Raw genomic sequence first — 23,573 nt, forward strand, 5'->3', positions numbered from 1 at the left:
GCCATCCATAAAATGTAATAAAGGAATCTCTCCCGAGTATTCTACGGATGAGATGTGGGCAGTGATATAACTTCTAGACAGAATTAAAAAAGTGGGGTGTCTTTTTCTAGTCTTGGATGTTTACTGCATCCATGATGTCATTTAATCTTCAGAATGATCCTGATTTATTAGGAGCCAGACTTGGTGGCTCAGGCCCACCCAGGGAGAAGGCTAAGCCCACTCCAGACGTGGCCCCACTAAAGTTCTCAGGGCAGGCAAATCGTCACTGGTGTCCAGGCCAGGATGACCCCCCCTTCCAAACTCCCAGTTTTAGGTGCTTCTCACCCTCCCCACTCCACCTTTTGCTGGGTGCCTGAGGGAAGGTCCCCTGTATTACGAAGTAACCCTACTGCCTTCCTCAACTAGCCACCACCAGCTCCTCCTGGCTGAGGGCCCCTCATTTCACCCTCCAGAGAAGCTATCAATTACATCCGGGCAGACGCTGTTCAGCCACCTTCATTTTTGGAGCCAAACAGCCTGGATTCAAATCCAGGATCTGCCACATACTAGTTGTGCAACCTTGGGCAAGTCACCTCATTAATTCTCTGAGATTATGTTCTTTGACTCCTTTAAAGTGAAAATGTTCTTTATTTTGTGGAGCGATGTTGATAGTAGATGGCAATGTTTTTTTTTTTCCCCAGTGTCCTTATTTGGACATTGGAAATGTACTCTCTCCTTGGAAATTACTCTTGGCGAAATAAAAAGTCAACAATCCTCTTTTAGTCCTCTATTTAAATGAGAAAAATGAAAGTACTAATACAAGGAATCTGAAAGTTCCAAAGAACCAGTGCTTCGGTGTCCTCATCAGGAGCATGGGGCTGATAACAGCAGTATCTTTGTCAGTGAAACACATTAATAAATAAATACGCTAATTCAACATGAAGTGCTTAGGTCAGTGCTCGGCAATAGTAACCGAGCAGTAAATAACTATAATAATTATTACTACTCATACCCTCACTCACCGATCTCCTCACAATGAGCCCTGAAACTCCTCTTTGCTCCCCCTCCGGTAGACAGCACCCCCCACTTCAGGTGCCTTGGTCCGGAAAGCCCGTGGATTCCTCGCCAGTTCCTGCAGGGCCCATCCTCGTGCTGGCCCTGCTGAGTGTGCAGTGTGGGGTCCAGGCTGAGCCGCGTTCTCGGAAACCCCATTTTCATTAGCTCCTCAGGTACAGGCTGCCTTTTCCAGCTCCAGTGGTGTCCACGGGGGCATGCCTTGACAGCCGGGATGCCTGTTCTGGATCATGGCCGGTCGAGGTCACATCGGTGGAGACGTGGCTGCTCGGCTTTGACATTATTTCCCTGAGAGATCTGACATTGGATACTTAACTCCTAACAGTCATGGATTTACACCTTTTTTCTTTCCAGGTGTCAGGGAGCATACAACATTTTGGCAGTGGTTTATCAGCCATCTGCGTCTCTGTCAACTCTTGAGGGCTGTGGTGACATTTTCTAGATCATAACATGAGAACTTCTGTCTGCCATCCAGATTTGGTTCCGTGACAAGCTGAGTGGGATCTGCCTTAACTTGTGTCCCCACTGTGCCAGTCTTGGGGCGGCTTCCCCTCGAATCCTTCTCTTATCCCATCTTCGCTTTGCTCTGTATCATGAAGAAGCTGACTCCCACCGTCACGGCCCCTGTCGGCTGAGGGGTGCGGTAGGGGTGGGTGGGTGGGGACACAGAGAAGCAGACTGTTCCTCCCTCTCCTTCTCTGCTTTTCCAGCAGCTCCATCTACATTGTGGCTTCTAATAGGCTCTCCACACATCCAGCTTCCATCGGGTGACCCTCTGTCCCGGGCTCTGGGGAAACTGCTCCTCCCTTTGTCCCCCCAGTGCAGATGGGAGGGCTTTCTGCTGCTGTTAAGCCCGGGGCTGTCCTGTTCTCCTGGTTGGAGCGGGCATGAGACACCCAGCAGAGCGTGCGCTGTTGGCTCAAACTTACGATACCTCTTTCACATCTTTTCCCTTAGACTGCTTTTACATACCCCAAAGCAGCATTAGTCATTTCGGGGCAGGTGAACGCCGGTTAAGAAGAAGGCCTCCTCTGAAGGCTCATTAATTATAACACAATGGTTGCCTCCCAGTTCTTCAGGCAGGAGGAGGGTGGGGTGCAGTGATGGCCAGATAACAGGATCCCCAGGTTTGTGCCAGTGAAGCCACGTCACCAGTTGGCCTGGGAACTCGTATTATTCTTCTAACTAAGAAATAAAGTGCTGCGGGGACAAGGCGGCAGGCCCGGTCTGAGGGCTGCGGGCACTGGGAGAGGGGACTGGGAGAACGGGGCGTGCTGACCCTTTCTCTAGAGTGAGGGGCTGCTTCTGATGGCTGCTGAGACTCAAGTAGTTTCAGAGCCACCGGAACTTCTGATCTTCCAAGGGAAGCCAGAAATCGTATTCTCCCAAGTTTTTAATTTTGGCAAACTAAGCAAAAGTTTTCCAAAACCTTGGACAGCCAAACCAAACACATCTGTTGGTGGGCCCAAGTGGGCTGCAGGCTTTCAGTCGATGACCTTTGACTACTTATTAAGGAACAAATGGAAAGGAAGGGAGTGGGGGTCAGGTGCACCCCTGCCCTGCTTTGCTGGAGATTCCCTAGGAGGCTGGGAGAGCCCAGACCTCCTGACCCTGCAGAAGTCTGAAGTTCAGCCTTGGCATGAGCATCAATAACCACGGTCCACAGTGAGCGCATCCAACTTAGCCCATAACCGACTCCTAACCGCAGGGTCAGAGGCCAGGGAGTAGTCAACAGAAGCCACAAAACAGCCTGTGTGTGCCTTTCAGACCTCTCACAAGGTGATGAAAAGCACGAACAGAGGTCAGGGCTGTGTGTGCATCTGCAGCCCCCTTGACCTTTACAGCTTGGCTGGTGATTCTCGAGGAGGATGGCGTGTATGTTAAACACGATGTCTTAACAGCCAGGAGGAGGCCTGCGATGGAAAACCGTGTGGTCTCCACTGCAGGGTGAGTGGCAAAGAGAGGTTTACAGGATTGCCTCTCTTCCCACTCTGTTGAGTGAGCTTGTGACAAACAAGTAAATGTGCCTCAGTTTCCCCACCTCTAAAATGGGAGTAAATCTATGTGACCCAAGCAATCCTGAAGATGGACACTGAGGACCGTGCCTGCGGACTGGATGAAAACAAAGGCAATAAATTGCCAAGGAGTGGAGTGGCCTTTCAATCCTTTCTCAGGTCCTTCATGTAGCTGCAATAAATAGAAAAACCAACCCTACTTTAGGAGGGATTTTCATGGGAACTGAGCCAAAATACAAAGTATCCCCCTTTCCTCTGTCATTCTTTGGAGGTACTGCCCTCAAGTTCCCTGGCCTTAATTTTCACAAGTGGATGGGGAACGCCAACCCCTAACTGGCCCCCAGACAACACGAGGACACCTGATTACAACATAAGGTGGTGCTGCTCCGGGTCCTGGGCAGAGGTGACAATCTCAAAGTCCCCTGATGAACACTGGTCAGAATTCCAGCTGAGAAACAGGGGTGACTGAGGAGCCTCACGAAGGGAGTCCCTCTCTCTTGGAGACACCGGTCTCCCCATGAGGCAGCAGAGCCCCGGAGTCCACGCTGCACAGTGTGGCTTTGCACATGTGCTCGCAGCCGTGCCACCAGCTGACACAGAGGGACAGGAAGAGACAGCCCGTGGAACTCGTATTTCCTGTAAGGATGCTCTTGAACATGTTGTTTATTACCCTGCCCAGCGGGTGTCCCTATGATGACGTCCCACGGGAAGAAGGCGTTCTCTCCTGTCTCGTAGGGGAGAGAGCTGTGTTTTTATCTTAAGGATTCTGACTCGCGCAACTGAAACCATCTCCCACTTCAAGTCGGCTGCCAGAGGCCCAGGGAGCAACCTGTGGCCCGTCTCTCACCAACGGATAGGCAAGTCCACAGTCTGTGCACTCACCTTCCTCCTGACTTCATTTCATGTGTAGAAAATCTACTGTTCGGTATATACTTTAGTACATTGCTATAAATCCTTTTGGGACCGAGACAGGTTTATATACAGGCACCGAAGAACCAAGAAAACAAGAAGAATTCATGTCCTCCTGGCGTGGCTACTTTAATGATTCTGGCTTTATTTTTCCTCATATACCCAAATAATTCTGTACTACGTGAGACTTGGAAGGTGAGTTTGCATATCTATCAAAACAATAAGATATTCTCATTTTTTTCTTGACTCTCCTCTCCAGCAAGGGGCGATTTCCAGAATAAACCCAAACTTGGGATTTGGGGCCCCCGAGTTCCTCCCATAGCTAACTGCAGTGAATCGTAGGTCCCCTTTTATCTTGGGAGATTCATAGCAATTTTCTTAACAACGCGGACCTCTTTTGTGAAAGCTGACGGCGCTCCCAGCAAATGTTTGGCTGTAGATACGCTAGCCTAAATGTTACCACGGTCACAGCCCTCCCTTGAACAATCTAAGGCATATTTCTCTCCGTATATATTTGGTTTTTCAGATGCCTTAAAGCCTGGAAAACAATCATAGCTGAGGCCATTTCTGAGATGGCACTGAAAGAACCTACTCGGAGACAGATAAAAATAATGAGAATCTTTCTGTCAGGAAAGATTTAGAAAATATCACTGGCATTATTAAAATTTAATTTTTCACTCAGCTTTTTGGTTCCCCTTTCCCGTGGTAATGAGCAGGGCCGCACACCTCCGCCTTGCTGGTACTTGTTTTGTGCAATAAATTCAGCCTTCCAGTCTGAAGACATTTCAGACAACAGCTTTGACTGCTATAGGCTTATTTTTTACCCTGTGCTGTGCTTTGAGTCCTCCTATAAAAACCAGTTCATGAGATAATTTTCCACAAGGCCGGTGAAACTAATAAAAATCAATTTTGCCCAACTGGTTCAGAGAAATCTTGGGAATAGCCAAGGCAGAACTGTAAAAAAGCGAGAAAAAAAAAAAAAGAATCAATGTATTCACTAATGGTTTACTTGATAGAGAACTATCAAATTAGCTGAAAGGAGATGCTTGGCTGTAGGAATTTTTCCTTTCAGCCCGAACAGAACACCTTTTAAAGGTCTAGGAAAAAGCTTTTCTTCCTAGTGGTTGAAGATAAACTTGAGCGTTGTAATTCTAGGTTGCCTAGCCCTGTGTGACAATAAGGCCGACGTGGGGCCTCACAGGCGGTGGCCTCTGCTGAAGTCTTGTCCAGACCCTCCTTACATGTCAGAGAAGCTGGCTTTGTGAATGGGTGGGCTGGGTTTTACACAGTTCACTCCAAGGCCATAGGGTCAGTGGGTGATGGACTCATTCGTACGTTCAGATATCTCAGGTTTGTGAGACATCCTCATTGTACCTCTGCCAGGACTAACCAACTGACCACTGTTTTGGCTTCCTGCCAGTGGAAGTAGGCGTCCAAAGGGGCATCTCTTTTATAACCTGGAAGCAAGGGTTAAGTGTGACAGCGTGCAGAACACATTCTTTAAAACATGTGCCTTAACCACCATCTACATTTCATTAGTTCGAGACATGAGTTGACATGTTGAAAAACAAATGGCAAACCTTTGCACAGGAAAAAAAGACTCGAAGGAAATGCAGCCAGTTGGGGCCTATTTCAAAGACCCCATGCCGTACGTGATGGGAAAAGTAATGGCTGGCATCACGGTGCATCTTATATTCTAGCTTACTTTGCATTTATGAATAAATTCAGGGATATCAACATCTGTTCTTTTTTTTTCCTACTTTATAGGTTGTTGTGATGTTCAAATTAGATCATGCATGTAAAAACAGAAAGCGTAAAGCAATGCTCAAAGGAGTATGATGATATGATAATATTTCATATAACATCGGTGAGTTGAGAGTTGTCACAGACGCCATTTGGATACTAATAATTTTCCAATAAAAAACATACTAAAATAGAATTAATACTAAAACTACATTGAAAAATTTGTTCCTGATGATTCAGAGGTGTAAGAAGATCTTGTCCTATCCTACACGTCACTCGACCACCAATTTTCTTGACCATAATATATTACTTAAAAAGCAAAGTTATAAATAGCATGTATATTATGACCTCAATTTTTCAAAAAGAAAAATACATATATAAACTTAAAATAAAAATTGGAAAGATACACATCGAAATGATAGTAACGATTGTGTCTAGGTGTCGGGATCATGGTGAGTTTTAAAACATCTATGATTCACCGTATAATTTCTTTGGTAACGAATGTGTGCTATTTTTACAACTGGAAGAGAACAATTCAGCCTCCAAACACATATACAAAAACATCATCTTATTCTTTGGATAAGGATGAAAAGTACATTTTGAGTTTTGTAGTTGTTTGAATTCTGGTGAAATGAAAGTTTATGTGAAACGCATTTCAGATTCTAAGATGAGTGTATGCACCCCCATTTCCTTCACATGACTTGGGCTCAGTCTGTTGACGGCTTCTGCCACATACCACTTGACTGCAAATCATCATTGGTCAAGAAGCAGGTGACTACATAGCACACTTGGAGAAAAACAGCACACATCTGGGACTGCCATGAAGTTGGAAGGACAACAGTGCCTGGTCTGATTTCTAGGATGACCTGATCCTTTGCATGGTGGCCTCAAAAGGGGACCCCGTGCCTCCTGTTGGAGCACACAATCAGTCGCTTAGCAGAAAAGTGCCACCTCGTTTAGAAAAACAAGACCCAGTTCAGATATCCAGCAGTGCCACCAAGGAAACTATTTTTAAGTATCTAATTGCATTTGTAGCATCTGGCATTTTGCATACTCCATTTTTATGACTTCAGCATGATCCATGTTCCGCGAGACAAACAAACAAAAGAGAGATTAAGTGTGAGACACTGGAGTCATGTCAGATATTCCCAGTATAGAAATATTATAATATGCCCTAGAGATTATTCCAGGGCCAAATAAAACATTCCCTAACGTATAGAACCTCAGAATCGGGACTACTTGGCAGCTGCAGAGAACAGGGATTTACTTCATTTATGAGGCCAGTACACAGTCTCAGATGCTAACACGCACTGATAGGAAATGCCAACATTTCAACTTAAATCAAGACTAGAGCCTGTAACATCGACACTTTGCCTTTCAGCGGAAGATCACAAACAGCACAAATCTGGGTTTCTTGTACTAATTGGGGAGGTTTTCTAATTTGCTTATGATATCTGCCTCATGTCGGGCTAATCTTCCTCCGGTTGCCTCCTAATGCTGTCTGAAATAATCCGCTTACTCCTGCTCTGTCCGCACTAGTTTATATCAAATAACACGCACTCCCCAATACAGCCACAGCGAAAGGCAGCCACAGCCTGGCTGGGTGCTTTGACATCACTGAGCCATGCGATGATGACGGCGGATGCCTCTACTGACAAGTGAGGCAAAGAACAGGAGAGCAGCGAAGCTTCTGAATCAGGTAGAATGATAAAATGGGTGCTAATGGCACTCATTAACGACTGAAAGCATAATCTGATCACTGTTTTGAAAAGACCGAGACAGATAATTTTGTTTTCTCAGACAGGCAGGCAAAATATTTCAGGGAGTTCACCACCAGCCTATGTAATTATTACTATCAACATCCAAACTCCATTCAAGAAAACTCCTTTCCTAAATAACGGCATCGCCCCTTCTGCCCTATTGAATGGCTGACGTAATAAGCATTTAACGACACAGCCAGGAGACTTAATGGATATGGGTAGGCAGTGCCATTTCAGGAGTATCGCAGCCCTATCTTGACTCAGTTTTAATGTGTTAGATTAAAAAAAAAATTTAGGGAAGGAAGTATTTTAATTTTCATAAAGCTGGGAAGCCTAGAATTCTAATGCTCATAAAAGATGCTGTAAGTGCACGTGTGTGTGTGTGAAAACCCTAACACACAAAAGCAACGATGGGCTGTGGTGCACCGTGGCGGGGTAGACAGTGGTACCGAGACTGCAGCCAGGCTGTCCTCCCAGGTGGCCTTGGATGTGTGACCGTAGGCAGAACACCGTCTCCTTCTGCAAAGTGTGGGGTGTGGAAGTATGCAAGGACTGGGGGATTTTGAAGATTCCTTCTGCCACGAAGAGTCTACAGTCGTTAACTGAAAGGTTCTTGTTCATTTTCTTATACACGCGTCTATTCTAAACGAGCAAACCCAGCATCTCCTTTCTCCCTCCTTGGCAAACATCGTATCTAGAAAACATTTCCCTCACATTTCAGAGGCTACCGAAGGGGGAAAAAGTTATATTTTTAATCCTACTTTATAGGAGTTTGCTCTTTTATTAGAGAACAAACCCAGAACCGTGATCAGTAAGGTATACGTACCCAAAGCGGGGGGCGGGCGGGGAGGAAGAGGAGAAGAAAGAGAGGCCGCCTTCAAGGGCCTTGTGGAAGTGTATAAAACAGGCAGGCGAGATAGTCCTTTGCCAAACACTGTCATAAATTTTTTATTTGGCAGCTAACATTCTCACTAGCTTTCTTGGCAGCAATTGGGACCTTTAGCAAGAAAGGTGCAGGAGAAAAATACCTTGTTTAGAGATGTTTTCAACACTTTCTGGGATTTTTCTGAACTTCTGCCTGCAGCACATTTTTACAACTACAGTCTCCGATCACCTGACGAGTGGGCGGTGGGGTTTAAACTTTTTTCTTTTTTTAAAAAGAATATGTATAGAGAAAGAGAACAAGCAGCGCTACCCCCCTCTGGCCTTCCACTGAGTCCATCCTTCTTATTTTCTGTGGTACGTATTTCTGATATCCATGCTTAGTCTTCTCTGTCAAGACAAAAAAAACTGAAAATAATATCAGAATGTACCTTTTGTCGGGCTTGATGCTATTCGTATTGTATTCTCAGATGGCAGAGATAAATGAAAGTGAAACAAGCAGATGACTAGGCCATTTTTCTTCAACAGTTCTGCCCAAAACAGGTCCCACCTGTTGCCTTTGGGTAGGTTAATGGGCAAAGAGCTGCCCCGGATTGGAAGCTGATAGAAACCTTGCAGATAAGACGTGGGCAGTCAGATGGTCCATGGTAGAATGAGTGGAATGAAAGCTCCTGGAGCTGGCCATTAACCACCTCAGAGAACCTCAGGCCGAGATGAGATCTCTTATTGCCACATCTTAAATATTTTATACAAACATTTTGTACAGACTAGCAAAATCCTTCTACCAGGGGTCTTCCAGCTATGAGGCTGGCAAATTTACTCTCTCTACAACAAGTATAGAACTGAACAATTGTTAAAATGATCCTTTTAGGGCTTTGGATAATGACCGAGGGCAAAAAACAAATTCAGAAGTGTTTATTCATAGAAAGCTGGCAGAACTTCAGGGAAGAACATTCCTACCTCATCCCCCCTCACTTAATTGGCTAGAATGATGGTTTTGCTAGGGTGGGGCTGACTGAGAAGGCTGACTTGATTTGGAGCACAGGTCAAAACCCATGCCCAGTTTCACTGTCAGGAAAAGGAGCAAACTTAGTAGGAGAATGAACAGGGGAAAATCCACAGTTCTGCTAGCCTTAGGTTGCAGTCCTGGTTGGGTTGAGTGACAGACCAATCAGGAATGTCATAAGACGATCCCAGAAACGAGAGAGCCATAAAAGTGCCAGATGAGCTCTCTGCACATCTCTTATTGATTGGCAAAGTATAAGCATATACTGGGGAGACCTGAGTGACACCTGTGAAAAGGCAAAGCCAAGGCAAGCTCAAGAACTTGCTGAACTTTGAATGTGCTCAACACACATACGTGTCACTCGGCAGAGGATGGAAGCTTTATGGGCTCAAGATTTTTGAGCATAACCTCTGCTCAATCGTTGGCTAGCCACTAAGCTATGCACACAAAGGGGCAACCCCTAGGAAGCCAAGCTCATAAAATAAAAATAAGAATAAAAAAACAAACTAACAACTGAGCACACTGCAGGGGAGATAGATCCTGCAGATTATTTTCAGGCAAGCTACTTAAAAATATCAGAACCCTGAGCTGTTACAATCTAAATCATCTAAATCATCTAAATGTCTCATTTCCAATAACTATCATATGTCAAAAAGAAAAGAAAAAGAAAAAGTGAAAAAGTGTGATCTATTATCAGGAGAAGAAAAACAGTCAGTAGTAACTGACTCTGAGAGGTTCTAATGTTGGATTTAGCAAAGACTTCAAAGCGGTTATTATATATATATTCAAAGAATTAAAGGAAACTATGCTTAATTAAAAGAAATTATGATGACGATGCCTCAACAAATAGAGAATCTTGACAGAGAAAGAGGAGCTATAAAAAAGTTCTAGAAGTCGAAAAGTACAATGAATGAAATGAAGAGGAATCGTGGAACTTGAACATTTGTCAACAGAATGATCCAATCTGAAGAAGACAAAGAAAAAAAAGACTGAAGAAAAATGAGCAGAGCCTCAGAGACCAGTGTGACAATAACAAGCGTACCAATAATGGGAGTCCCAGAAGGAGCAGGGAGAGAGAGAGTGGCAGAAAAATATCTTCGAAGAAATAATGGCAGAAAGAGGAAATCTTGAAGTAGCAAAAAAAAAAAAATTAACTCATTATATACAGGCAAACAAAAGTATAAATAATACCTGACTTCCCATAAGAAACAACGGCAGAAGACACTGGAACAAGATATTCAAAGTGGTGAAAGGGGTGGGGGTGGGGGTAACTTGTCTTCCAAGAATCCTATATCTAGCAATACTATCCATCAAAACTGAAGGTGACTGTTAAAATAGCTATAATCAACAAGACAAAGAATAACAAATGTTGAAGAGGATGCGGAGATAATGGAACCCTCATACACTGCTGGTGGGACTGCAAATTGGTACAGCCACTATGGAAAACAACATGGAGTTTCCTCAAAAACACTAAGAATTGATCTGCCATATAATCCAGCAATTCCTCTACTGGGTATTTACTCCAAAGACTTGAAAACCTATATCCAAAAAGATATTTGCACACCGATGTTCATAGCAGCATTATTTACAGTGGCCAGGACATGGAAGCAACCAAAGTGTCCTACGACAGATGACTGGCTAAAGAAGCTGTGGTACATATATACAATGGAATATGACTCAGCCATAGAAGAGATGAAATACTGACATTTACGACAACATGGATGGACCTCAAGATAATCATGGCTAAGCGAAATAAGCCAGACAGAAAAAGTTGAAAATCACATGACATCACTCATATGTGGGATATAAAACTAAAAGCGACAAACAAACAGGACAAACAAACAGGACAAACAAACAGGCTCATGGACGTGGACTATAGACTAGTGGTTACCAAAGGGTAGGGGGAAGAGAAAGAAATCGAACTATGGGAGGTGAGTGCACAGTATAAATATATATACGCCTTACTGTTAAAGTGTACAGCTCAAACGTATTGGATTTCGTTAACCAATGTTACCATTAAAAAAAATAAATTAAAAAAAAATGAAGGTGACATAAAGACATTTTTAGATAAGCAAAGGAGAAAAAAACCTCCCCCCGCTTTTTTTTTTCTTTTTTGGCAGACTTGCCTTATAAGAAATACTAAATGAAGTCCTTCAGGCTGAAAGGAAATGACACCAGGTGGTAACTCAAATCTACAGAAGGAAATGAAGAACACTGGAAATGGTAAATAGAAAAGACTGTATATATATTTTCTCTTTTCTTTCCTTAATTTCTTTAAAAAGCATAAAGACTGCGTAAGCAACAATAGTAACTCAATATTGTCGAGTTTATGACATAGATATGAAAATTATAGTACAAAAAAAGAGGGAAGAAGACTATATTGGAATAAAGTTGCTATATTTTATTAGAATTAAGTCAGTTATAAGCTGAAGTAGATTGTGAAAAGTTAGGATATATATTGCAACTTTCAGAGCAAAGACTTAAAAAAATAACACTGTAGTTCTAAAAAAGATAAATTAAATGATGTACCAAAAATATCTGTTTTAAAAGAGAAAGCAGAAAAGGAGAAGCAGAGAAAGAGAAAACACATTAGGCATACAGAAAACAAACAGCAAAATGGCAGACATAAATCCAACAAGATAAAAAATCATAGTAATGTTACTGGAGTAAATACTCCAGTCCAACAGCAGATTGCCGGACTGGATAAAAAATATTAGACTTCATGCTATCTACAACAGACATACTTTAGATTCAAAAGCACATAAAGTTTGAAAGTTAAAAGATAGAAATACATATGCCATGCAAACAGTAACAATAAGAGAGCTGTAGTGTCTATATTAATAACAGACAAATGGACTTTAGGATAAGAAACAATCCCAGAGGAAAAAAAGGAATATTTCAGAAATATAAACGGATCAGTGCATCGGGAAGATAGGGCAATTATAAATATATACACAGTTAACAACCAAATCCAAAATACATTAAGCCAAAACTGACAGATGAAAGAAGAAATAAAAAGTTTACTAATTATACTTGGAGATTTCAATACTGTCCTTTCAAAAAACTGATAGAATAACTTGACAAAAAATCAGCAAAGATATAGAAGACTTCAACTCTATTGGCCAACTGGATCTAATTAACATTTTTAGAACACTCTAGTTAATAACAGCAGAATACACATTCTTTTAAAAAGCACATGGAATATTCCCCAGCACAGACCATATATGGGGCCATAAAACAAGTCTCAACAAATTGAAAAGATCCGAAATCATAAAAAACATGTTCTCCAATCACAGTAGGACTACATTAGAAATTAACAACAAAAGGAAGTAATTTGGGGAATCCCCAAATATTAGAAAATTAAGTAACACACTTATAACAAACTCATGAGTCAAACAAAAAATAATGGAAATTAGAAAACATTTTGAAATAAATGAAAATGAAACAATATCAATATTTGTGAGATGCAACTAAAGCAGAACTTAGAGGGAAATTTATTTGTCTAATTAGGAAAAAAATAAAAGTTTCAAATCAATAATCTAAGCAATCACATTAAGAAATTAGAAAAAGAGCAAATTAAGCCCAATACTAGCAGAAAAAAGGGAGTATTAGAGCAGAAATCAATGAGATAGGAAATAGAAAATAGAGAAAATCAATGAAGCCAAAAGATGGTTCTTTGAAAAGATCAACAAAACTGATAAACTTTTAGTTAGAACGACAAAGAAAAGAGGAAGAAGACAAAATCACCAATCAAGAATGAAAGAGGAACATCACTACTGACTTAATGAAAATGAAAAGGATTATAGGACAATATTCTCAACAGTTTTATGCCAAAAAATTAGACAGTTTAGGTGAAATGGACAGAAATACACACATTATCAAAACTGATTCAAGGAGACATAGAAAGCTGAATAGATCTATAAGAAGTAAATAAATTGGATTAATAATTTAAAGTCTTCCCACAAACAAAAGCCCAGCACCAGCGGCTCAAATAATGAATTCTATCACATAAAGTCTTCATTTAACGTCAGTGATAGGTCCTGCAACTTCAAATGAAAGGACGTACAATGAAACCAATTTTACCATAGGCTAATTCATAAAATCAAGAGTTAAGTTCCTACAGCATCTCATCAATGTTAAAATGAAACAGTTTTGAATGAACCTGTTGTATTTAAAGAAGAAATAATACTGATCCTACACAAACTCATTTAGAAAATGAAGAAGACATTCTTCCCAATGCATTCTATGAGGCCAGTCTTACCCTGATACAAAGGCTAAACAAAGACATCACAAGAAACATCCATCATGAACATAAGACACCAAAATACAAATATTATCAAACTGAATCCATAATAAAGGATTAAACACTATGACCAAGTAGAATTCATCCCAGTAATGCAAGGTTGGTTTAACATGTGAAAATCAATTAATGTAACACACTGCACTAATAGAATAAAGGACAAAACTCATATGATCATCATATTAGACACAGAAAAAACATGTGGGAAAATCTAACACCTTTTCATGATAGAAACTCTCTACAGACTTCGAATGAAAAGGAACTTCTTCAACCTAATAAAAGGCGTCTATGGAAAACCTGCAGCTCACGTCACACTTAATGATTGGGCCAAGGTGCCTGTTTACCCCAGCTACCAAAATTGCACAGATGCACTGTGGTAGGAACCGCTTTGGTACTTTATAAACAAAACAATTCAAGGGAACTATGAATTATTTGAAGTTAGTAACTTGCAATAAAATCTTACAGCCATTATTAAAACATGGATAAAAGTTAGAGAATGTGACAAGGCAGAAAAATTTAAATCAGGTTATGCTAAAAGACAAGAGTAGACAACATCTAAACAACGGAAAATGGCATAGCATGAGGTTAAGGATGTGAGCCTTGGAGCCAGTTGCCTGGGTTTGATGCCGGCTCTCTGCCACTCTTTAGCTGTGTGACCTTGGACAAAGTCCTTACCTCTCTGGGCCTCAGGATAATAACGATATCTATCTTACAGGGTTCTTGTAAGAATTAAATGAGATAAACCATATGAAGTGATCAGCACATAGTGAACACTTTAAAAGTAAAGGGCTGTTATTATTTCTGTAACCATCCCCTTATGTGGCTTTGAAACAGGGTTCGTAAACTCTGGAGCTGCCTTTGTTGGAGGGGCTTCCTTGCATCAGCCCGCATGGTCATTCTTGTGACAAAGCCTCCTAAGGAAGTGACTGTCCCTGGGAAGGCATGTGACGCACCCTAGTGAGCCCCTCATTCTCATCTATAGCATGCATGGACTTCTGTCCCTCCTCTCCACTTTTCCCACCAGTCCTAAGTCTTGCTTAGCCACCCTGCTGGCCTCTGTGGGAAAACATTACTGATGGTGCTTATATTCAGGGTGCAAAGGTCTTTCTCTGTATAGGTTTACAGTAGAGAACAAGGAAAAGACTAAATGCAAAGCCAACAGGGGCCGAGGGATCTGCCTACATCCTGGGTTTTGCCATGATGTGAAAACACATGGCTTCAGAGTGTAACATGAACAGCCCTGAGCTCTCTCCAGGGTAGAAGCTATGTTTTCAGCTATGCAGAAATACTGACGACGAGTCTTTAAAAAAAAATCAGTGGGAGCGTATGTTAAATGAAAATCAAGATAACCTTTCTCAGGCAGGCTTTCCCTGTATACTCCGAGATCTTTACTTTTTGACAAGAGTTAAGAGTTGAAGAAATGCCTTAAAACAGAGGAAATGTCTATTTTTCTCCAACCTTGCTTAAGTTGGGCACTCTTGGGATGATGGGGAGGTTTGCCATTTGTAGACAAGAATGAAGCCTTTTGTGAAGAGCCTAAGTACACCACTGACGTGCTTTAAAAAGTGTCGAAGGCTATTTTTGGAGAACGTGTGGTTGACTGTGCCAAATTGAAACATTGACTTATCGCCCGATTTAGCATTAAAACATTAGAACTGACAATTAAGACTACTCTGTTTACTCCACATGAGTTTGTCAACATGCTGCAAATATATTTCTGTTATCATAATAAAACCAAGAAATGGGTGGGAACAGTTTCTCACTGTTGAAGGCCACGCTGAAAAGTACTTCAGAACACTGAAATGTGAGCTGCCCTATCATATAAGAAACTTCTCTTCCCCGAAGAGCGGATCCTGGGTGTAGCTATATTCATGTATAATAGGTTTATTCTCATTCACTAAACAGGAATTACTTTATGGTTCCAAAGTAAAACTAGTTTAAGAAATATGCTGGCAGATTTGCTACAGATGTGGTCTCTGACACGTACGCACGGGGAATCTGCTATTAATCACATGTTAAGATTTGAACATTATAAAGTACAAGGCAGACAACCATTAAGTTCAAGGTCTGAATTGATAAAAAAAAAAGAGAAGAGAAAAAGGATTAGCGTGCCTGTGTTCACCTTTGTGTTTAAACGTATTGCTTTAAAAGATATCATTCATCCCTTTCCCCGTCTTTGCCCCATTTTATTTCAAGGTTGGTCTGCCTTTTGTTTGGTTCCTTTCGTTCTGACACAGATGACAGTTCTCGGGAAAAGTGCAGCCTTTCGGTTGTCCTGCACGCTTGCTGGACCAGGACAGGAATGTGCTTGTTTGGCATTTGTTCAGGAGAGCCTAGACGCCACGGACACTGGGGACCAGGAGGGCAAGGAGCACATTTGGGAACTGGCTCAGCACCTAGGCCTGCAGGCCTTTGTCACCACCTGCCTCAAGGGTGAAGGTGGCCATGGTAATTATGCCAAGGCCATGCATTACCCTGACAAAGTAATCCATCAAATAATTTCTCACAATTTCAATTCATCCCTCGAATTTTCCTTACCTCTAAGCCAGCTGGATATTATATTACTGAAGCTGTTGAAAGGGTGGAACACTAGCCATGGAGCCAAAGGCCACGGCAACTATGCAATGCATAAATTTTTATTGTTTGCTCAGTATTGAAATCTCATTAGGGTCCATAATTCATCTGAACACCGTGAACATTTACATCTGTTGATCATGAGAACTTAGAAGGAATGTACACCTTTGGTTAACTTGTTTCTAGAGGAGGCAGAGTGTGTATGTGCGTGTGTGTGTGTGCCCGCGCGTGTGCGCATGTGTGTGCATGCATGCACACACACGCATATGTTTTTAGCCCTTGAACAGCTGTGGTTAAAATATCCCTTACTCAAACCAATTTCCAACCTGAATTTAAATATCCCAAAGTTGTTTTCTTTTGGCAGCTTCAGACAAAGACTTAGTTCTCTTCGGGTCCGGCTTAATCAATGCTGGAAAATTCCACTCATTGCACATGGGCCTTAATGCAGTTCTGCTGTGCTAATTACATCAGAATTATCCCCAAGATTACATGCCTTTCGTTCAACGTATATATGCTTTTGTCTTCACTTAATTATGGCTTCCAACTCCACTCAAGAGAGAAAATACAACCGTGACTATTTCGGGGTCCCTGGCATGTCCAGGTTTGTGTCCACATGTTTTCGGTGTGTGTGCATGTAAACGTCTCCTTTACTAAGTTCTACTCTTTTGATCTGGCAGTATTTTTTCATTTACAAGGCTCTTAACGGTTCCAAGATTGAAGGTGTATTTTGAAGGTGACAATCACTGAATCACAGAATTGAAATTGGAAGGTGAAGGGCTTCAGGGGCGATCTAACCAGGCCGGCCTCTCAAGCAGGAATCCCCCATAACAACACCCCCTGACAAGTGGTCCTTCAGGAATGCATCCATTTTTGGAATGAACTATGGCAGCAGCTGAAAGGCTCTTAGCAAACACTCCCTTGCACAAGGCAGAGATGAATACTGTGTCCGGTGAGAAGTCTGGAGGGAATTTAGGTAGACTTAACGTAATTACCCAGACTGGTATCTGGCTAGGGCACCAGCGCTAACAGCCCCACTGTAATTCCAGCTGATGGCAGTGACACCTTCTGATGAGAGTCTTGTCAACTACAAGCTGCTCTTCAGCAGGACTTCACTAATACGCTGTGATGGGAAAAATCGAATACAGATGTTTTCATTCAGAAGGCCTTGGAAATACTAAAGTCCTATCTGCTCCTCAAGGAGAAAGGGCATGCATTTCCACGCAGGGCAAGGAGGCCAAAGGCCTGAGCGCGGGATCTGGGCCGCGTCGCAACATCCTTTTCCAGGGTTCTTTCCCGGTCAGCGCTAGGTTTCCATGTGTCACTCAGCGCTGTGTGGACAGTCGCAGCACTCGACCAGCTACAGTCGGTGAAGCGGCCCCGGACACACAGGGTGGAGCAAGCACCAGAGCAGGGCGATGGGACGTGGTGTGGCTCCAGTCCAGGGCACAAGTCTCTACTCTGGAGTAAAAGGAAAGAGACCTGGGTCTCGGGATGCAATGATAAGCAAAATCGGACAGGGGCCTGGCCTGACGGAGCTTACGGACCTCAACAAAACAATCACACGCACACAGGACACAGCTTCAAACTCTAAGTGCCACAAAACTGTGAAGTGCTACAAAAGAAGCAGACAGGAAACTGTGGGAGTCTGGAAGAGGGGACTGGTGACAGTTGAGACTTCTAGGCAAGCGGAAGATGAAATGGAGTTAGGAACAAAAGAAGTTTATTGGAGGGGCCACCTGTGAACAGGATTGGGCAGGGAAAGGCTTCTGCCCATCATGCGGATCTGCCCCTATAAAGCAAAGGGAGAAAGAGGCAAGAAGGGCAGGTAGGGCCTTGGACACTGCATATGCGACCAAGTCTTGGCAACCCAATGAGGAGCGCTGGGTCAAAGACAGCTCATTTCCATTGGGGGACTCTCACAATGGGCAGAAGTGGCTTGGCCCTAGGGCCCTACTGCACTCAGTCAATCGCTGAGAGCTGCCTGCAAAGAGGCTGGTTCAGTTCTGATGCTGAGCTGGGCACCTGACGGTGCCAACACCTGGAACAACCGTGTGCCTCCCAGCTTGATGACTGCACCCCTGTGACCGCCACAAGACTGAGCTCAGCTAGGGGCCCTGGAGAGGGCTTCCCAGAGTTGGCGATGATGTTGAGTTGAGATGTGAAGGAGGCACTGAGTTAATGAGTAAGTGGGGAAAGGCGGAAAGAGACAAAGATTCCTGGTAGATGGAAGGCCCTTTGTCTGGAGTGGCATGCTATCGGGACTGAGAGAAGGCATTGTGTCCGAGAGGAGAATGATGGGAAGGAGGTGAGCTGGGGGGCGGGGCGGGGGGAGGCAGAGATGAGATCGTGCTGGCCTTGTGGGACACCAGAAGGGTCTTCTTTTCTCTTAGCCACAAGGCTTTGAGAAAGTTACTAACTTTAGTAATATTTAGTTTCCTAATCTATAAAATGGGAACAATGTAATATACTTTATAAGGTTAACCTAAGGATTAAATAAAATTACACACAGTGAGCTCTTAATTTAGTACTTAGTACCTGGGCAATACTTGGTAAATGTGGGCATTACAGAAAGCCTTCTGAAACAAGTCAAAGGAGAAAAATGAACTTACTCTGAAATTTTCTTTTCAAAGGTTTTGAAGTTTTATTCTAAACTAATGTGCATGCATTTGAGCAAACTATAGGCGATATTATTAAATTCCTTTGCTACCAAGATCATGGTGCTGCCCAAATCCTCAATTATTGAAATTACAGGCATAGATATAAGTTTAGAATTAAACAATTAACATCGGCAATACAGAGCTGAATAAGTAATAAATAGGTTGTAATAGAAAAATAGTGCACGAGAAATCTAAAGAACAGAGGAACTCTTAGAGACAAAAGCATATCATAAAGAAAGAATATTTCTATACAGAGCACGACGGCATCTGCATAACAGCAAATTGAAAATATAGATATTTTGCTCTCTACAATCTCACTTGTTTATGTAATCCTTCAGATACCTATTTTTAGATTATTTCAAACCATGACATGCAGGAAACAAAAAACATACAAAGTGATGAAAAATGAATGCTGGCTATAGTTGCTTAAGCAGATCTGATTGTCAAATAAAGTTGTTTCCTAGTTGGTCATTTGTTTTTGAAACGTGGGAAAGCATGTGATAACAGACTAAGTGATAGTCTCTAAATTCACGTCTGGATTATCTGAAATGGCTGAAGGAAAGTCCGACTCCTATCCTTGGCTTCATGAGTGTATGAGTTTGGAATAATCTTTCCCAAGAGGCAAAAAGTAGATGATGTCTCTTATGGAGGTGTATTCACTTGTTTTATTGGTGGTAGTTAGAAAAATCGCTGGTCAGCTCACAACTGAAAAACTCTCGCCATGCTTGTCTCCATGTCAAAATCCAGTCTCCCTTTAAAAAGATAAACCCAGCAGCCACTGTTTTATGAGCTTACACATCACTCCCTTTGACTTCTCGGCATCTAGCAAATACACAAAGCTATTATTTTCAGCTGTTTATCCCCTTGTTTATTCCATTTGAGATGATTCTGACTACCTCTGACACTTGGAAGAGTACATAATACCGTAAATATCTGGCTTCCACTCCTGGAAACCTTGAGATGAGATGTTGGTAATACGATCCAAAAGAACTGCAAATGTGCGTGTTCTTTGGTGTTTTTCCTCTTTTCCCTTTTCAAGCTGTGATAAAACAGACCTGAGGTTTCCACAGCCACCCAAATAAAAACATCTTCGAGAATTTGAAAGTATTCTACAAATCAACTTAGATTATCATTTCCCCCCCCCCAGCTCCTAAACTTCTCTTGCATATTTCTTTCCTCTGCCAAAGCTTATCGACTCTTAGGTCATCTTGATGTGTCAAAAACGGCTTGGATCACAGGGTTGAACATAAGCAGATTGAACAGGGATCTCTTCATTTAGATACAAAAAAACATCTGACGAGAAAGTTACTTATATCTCCCAGTGAAGGAAGAAGTGGCCCACTTTTGCTCGTAAATTTTGTTAGTATTGAGTAAATTCTCAAAAAAAATTTTTTTTTCGTTTAGAAGGAATGCTACCTAATAGAGTTGCTCCATGCTTCTGAACCTTTCATGAAAGTAATTTAAAAAACCCTCCTACGTTTTATTTTGCCACCGATTTGCCAAGGATTCTTTTAACAAAATAGGAATGAACGGGAAAAAGTCTTAGTCTTGTACGGAATACTTAAATTTGTTTTAAAATATAAAATGCTGCGAAAGATCTGTGTTTAGTTTCGATTGGGTCACACAAGGGTTTGTGGTTATTTGTGGGTAATTGGTTCACACGGCCACATTTGGGCACAGCTCATGATGGTCGCTGTCTCTTATCAGGAAGACAAATGTGGGTAATAATGGCTAATGGCCTCAGCAGAAGAACCTAACAACTGCTCAGAGGTGTCTGCCTTTCCTGAAGCCAGCCAATAGTTCTTCCATTCAGCAACCTGGAGACCATGGCCTTGGTATTAAGTTAAAAATGAGGGGGTGTTTATCCAGGTGACAGGTAATTCCAGGTCATGGATCTAAAAGGTCACCTTTCCAGAGTGATGTGACTGCCGAGGCTGTTAGGGGGTTGGCTGTCATCAATTCTTCCTATTTGCTTCTGTGAAAGTTAAATGACAACACGGGAGGAATCTAATTTCATGTCAGCACTTCCTCGGGAGGGAGCCAGAGGGCAAATGCCACGTCCAGAAACCTGAGCCCTATGGAGACTGGGAGGGAATCCCTGTGCGCTCGTGATCTTGGACCCCTCGATGGCTAGGCCTGCTCCCTGCAGGTGAGTTTTGTCTCTGGTTGATGAATGTCAGGAATGGAATCGAAATGTGATAACCACCAGGGACTACTGGGGAAGGCATCTCTACCATGCAGATTTTATATTCAGAATAAATGCCTTTGGTGAAGTCTTATTTTTTACTTTATGGTTCATAAAGTAAAAATTGCCTTTGTCTCCATAACACCCTATGTCAAAGACTCAAAGGACAAATGTCTGTGTAATAAAGGGCTGCCTTGTGGCTGTGTCAGCACTGCCTCCTGAAGGGAAGGCACTTCCTCATTAGTGATCAATTTGGGACCTGGATTGTGGGCCAGGGTCTCAGAGTTTTATGCAGTGGGCCTAAGAAACTCAGTCCATCTCAGCGATTCAGACACCGCTTGGCCAGAATGAGTCCCAGAGGTCGGGAGGCTGGTGAGCGCTAGCCACATGCAGAACCTGTCTCATGACTTTCCAGTCCTCCGGGCATGGAAACAGATTTCTCCCATGAGGCATGGTGAGGATTCTTCAAAAGGCAAGAGAGAGACAGAGAATGATGTGGACTTTGATTCTGCTTTCCGTAATTTAAAAACCCATCATCGGGTATGTGAAAGTCAGAGTTCTGAACTTCTAGCAATTAAGAAAGAAGAGCTCGGGAAGACATGACTGGTTTCTTTTTCTAAGCGAGCCTTAACAAAATGCTTCCTAAAATGAAGTCAGTGCCACTCAAGACTGAGAAGGGAGGAGATTACAATGTTATGACTTCCTCTGGGGTCACAATCGCTCCTGTTTAGATGGTTCATGTTGAGCATATTCTGGGGTAGGAGAAGCTAGAGATGGAGCCATTGGCTAGACCTCACACAGATGGGTGCCTAGAGGGATGGATGGACAGCTGGAGGGATGGATGGACAGCTGGAGGGATGGATGGACAGCCGGAGGGATGGATGGACGACAGACAGCAGCTGTGAGAGAACCTCTCTGCTCATGATGATCTTGTTTCCAGGACACAGGTGAGAACAAGAACAGACTACTTAGTGCCAAGGCCCAGAGCCCATTCCTGCACTCCCTTGCACCAGCCCTGCTTCAGAGCTCCCCAAGGTTGCAGCAGATGTTAAAAACTAAAGTTGAAACCTTTAAGCTATAATGAAGGAGTTCACGGGATTCATAATCCCAGTACCCCACCCCGATCCTCCAGCGATCCCGCTGAAAGCTTTCAAACGGTCCTCGGTGCTCGCACAGGGCATGCGGCATGTGTCGAACACACTGATCTGCCCGTGATCACCCTCGGCTGCTGTAAAACAGTCTCGCTCCTCGAGTGAGTGCAGGCTGCAGCAACAATGGTGTTATTGACTTGTTGCTCCGGCTCTATTTAGTTATTACCCTCGGGGCCACAATCAATAGACTTTGCACCAAGTCAGCCTAATAAATCCCAGGCTCTCGCTGGAGGTTTGCCAGAAACGGCAAGAAAATCTATGGCAGGGAAACACTTAGAGTGCAAAAAGAGAGAAAGCTTCACTGACAGCTGTATAAATTAATTAACAAGGAACTGTTTATTCTTCTAAAAGATCAGATCGCACGTTTATCATCATTGAAGAAGTGACAGGTAGGCTATCATAAAATTATCTGGTGATGTAATAAAAAGAAAACCAAACAGACCCCAAACCCCACAAATTTGGACGTACACACAAAAGAGATCCTGGTTCTATGGTAACTTGTTTTTTTTTTCTTTATTACATTTTCAATTACTCGACTTATAAATTTGCCTTCTCAGCACTGGTTCTGGTCAGTCTATTATTTCCAGCTTATTTGGATGAATGCGGTGTGCCTTGATAATTCTTTAAGCTTGTGGTTGAAACAGTCAACGCGATAAAAATAAAACGTTGATCATTAGCATTGCTGTGCTGTGGGATTTGTATTTCCCCGCCCCCCGCTTTGAACGTCTGAAATGTGGATTGCGCTTATAATGCAACAGCGGAGGGAAAAATGCTTTAGGTGATAGAGACACTAAAAGGTCAGCGAAAGTAAATGCCAGGTAGATGAATGCAGAATTCTAGAGCTGTTCTCCTCGCTTACTAAGCAAATGGCGGGAAGATTCAGTGGAAAGGGGCCCAGAATCCTATTGCCTTCAGACACACTGAACTAAGCTTGGGTCCCTTCGGGGACAAGACAATCTTCTTCCACAGATTGAAAACAAATGTAAGCGATCAATGGGGCTCTTAGAGCTTATTTGCTACTGTACCGGTACCTACTGGCATCCTTATACTAAACTTTTCTTTGGTCTCAACTCTGTCCGTGCTAGTATAGGACCTGTAGCTTGATGGAAAACAACTTTTTCTAAATACTAAGTGAGTTCAGTTTTTAAATTCCAGGTGGAAGTGTTAGAAATGAACTTTAAATCGAATCACAAGATCCAACCTCAAATATCACTCAGCAGATTGGCCAACGTTTGGTGAGAGTCTATTAGGCACAAGGCACTGAAACAGCCATTGACTGGCTGTGACACAGGCATCATTGTTCCCAGGCGTGGAAAGCTTATTTCATTGCTTCGGTCT

At 42.7% G+C, this 23,573-nt stretch overlaps 1 protein-coding gene across 6 annotated transcripts in view; it reads right to left on the reverse strand.

The window, feature by feature from the left end:
• Positions 1-23,573, reverse strand: part of VTI1A (vesicle transport through interaction with t-SNAREs 1A) — a 348,076-nt gene that overhangs the window by 31,377 nt on the left and 293,126 nt on the right. The window contains exon 9 of one of the 6 annotated variants that reach the window (XM_039871214.1): positions 8,728-8,752. The exons of the other annotated variants lie outside the window; for them this stretch is intronic. Within the exon in view, the coding sequence (XP_039727148.1) occupies positions 8,743-8,752 (10 nt within the window). The 3' untranslated portion in view covers positions 8,728-8,742. Of the gene's footprint in view, positions 1-8,727; positions 8,753-23,573 lie in introns of those variants that run through there. 6 annotated transcript variants of the gene reach the window in all.

The sequence above is a fragment of the Pteropus medius genome, unplaced genomic scaffold (genome assembly GCF_902729225.1).
Source record: "Pteropus medius unplaced genomic scaffold, Ma_sr-lr_union100, whole genome shotgun sequence".
Lineage (NCBI taxonomy): Eukaryota > Metazoa > Chordata > Mammalia > Chiroptera > Pteropodidae > Pteropus > Pteropus medius.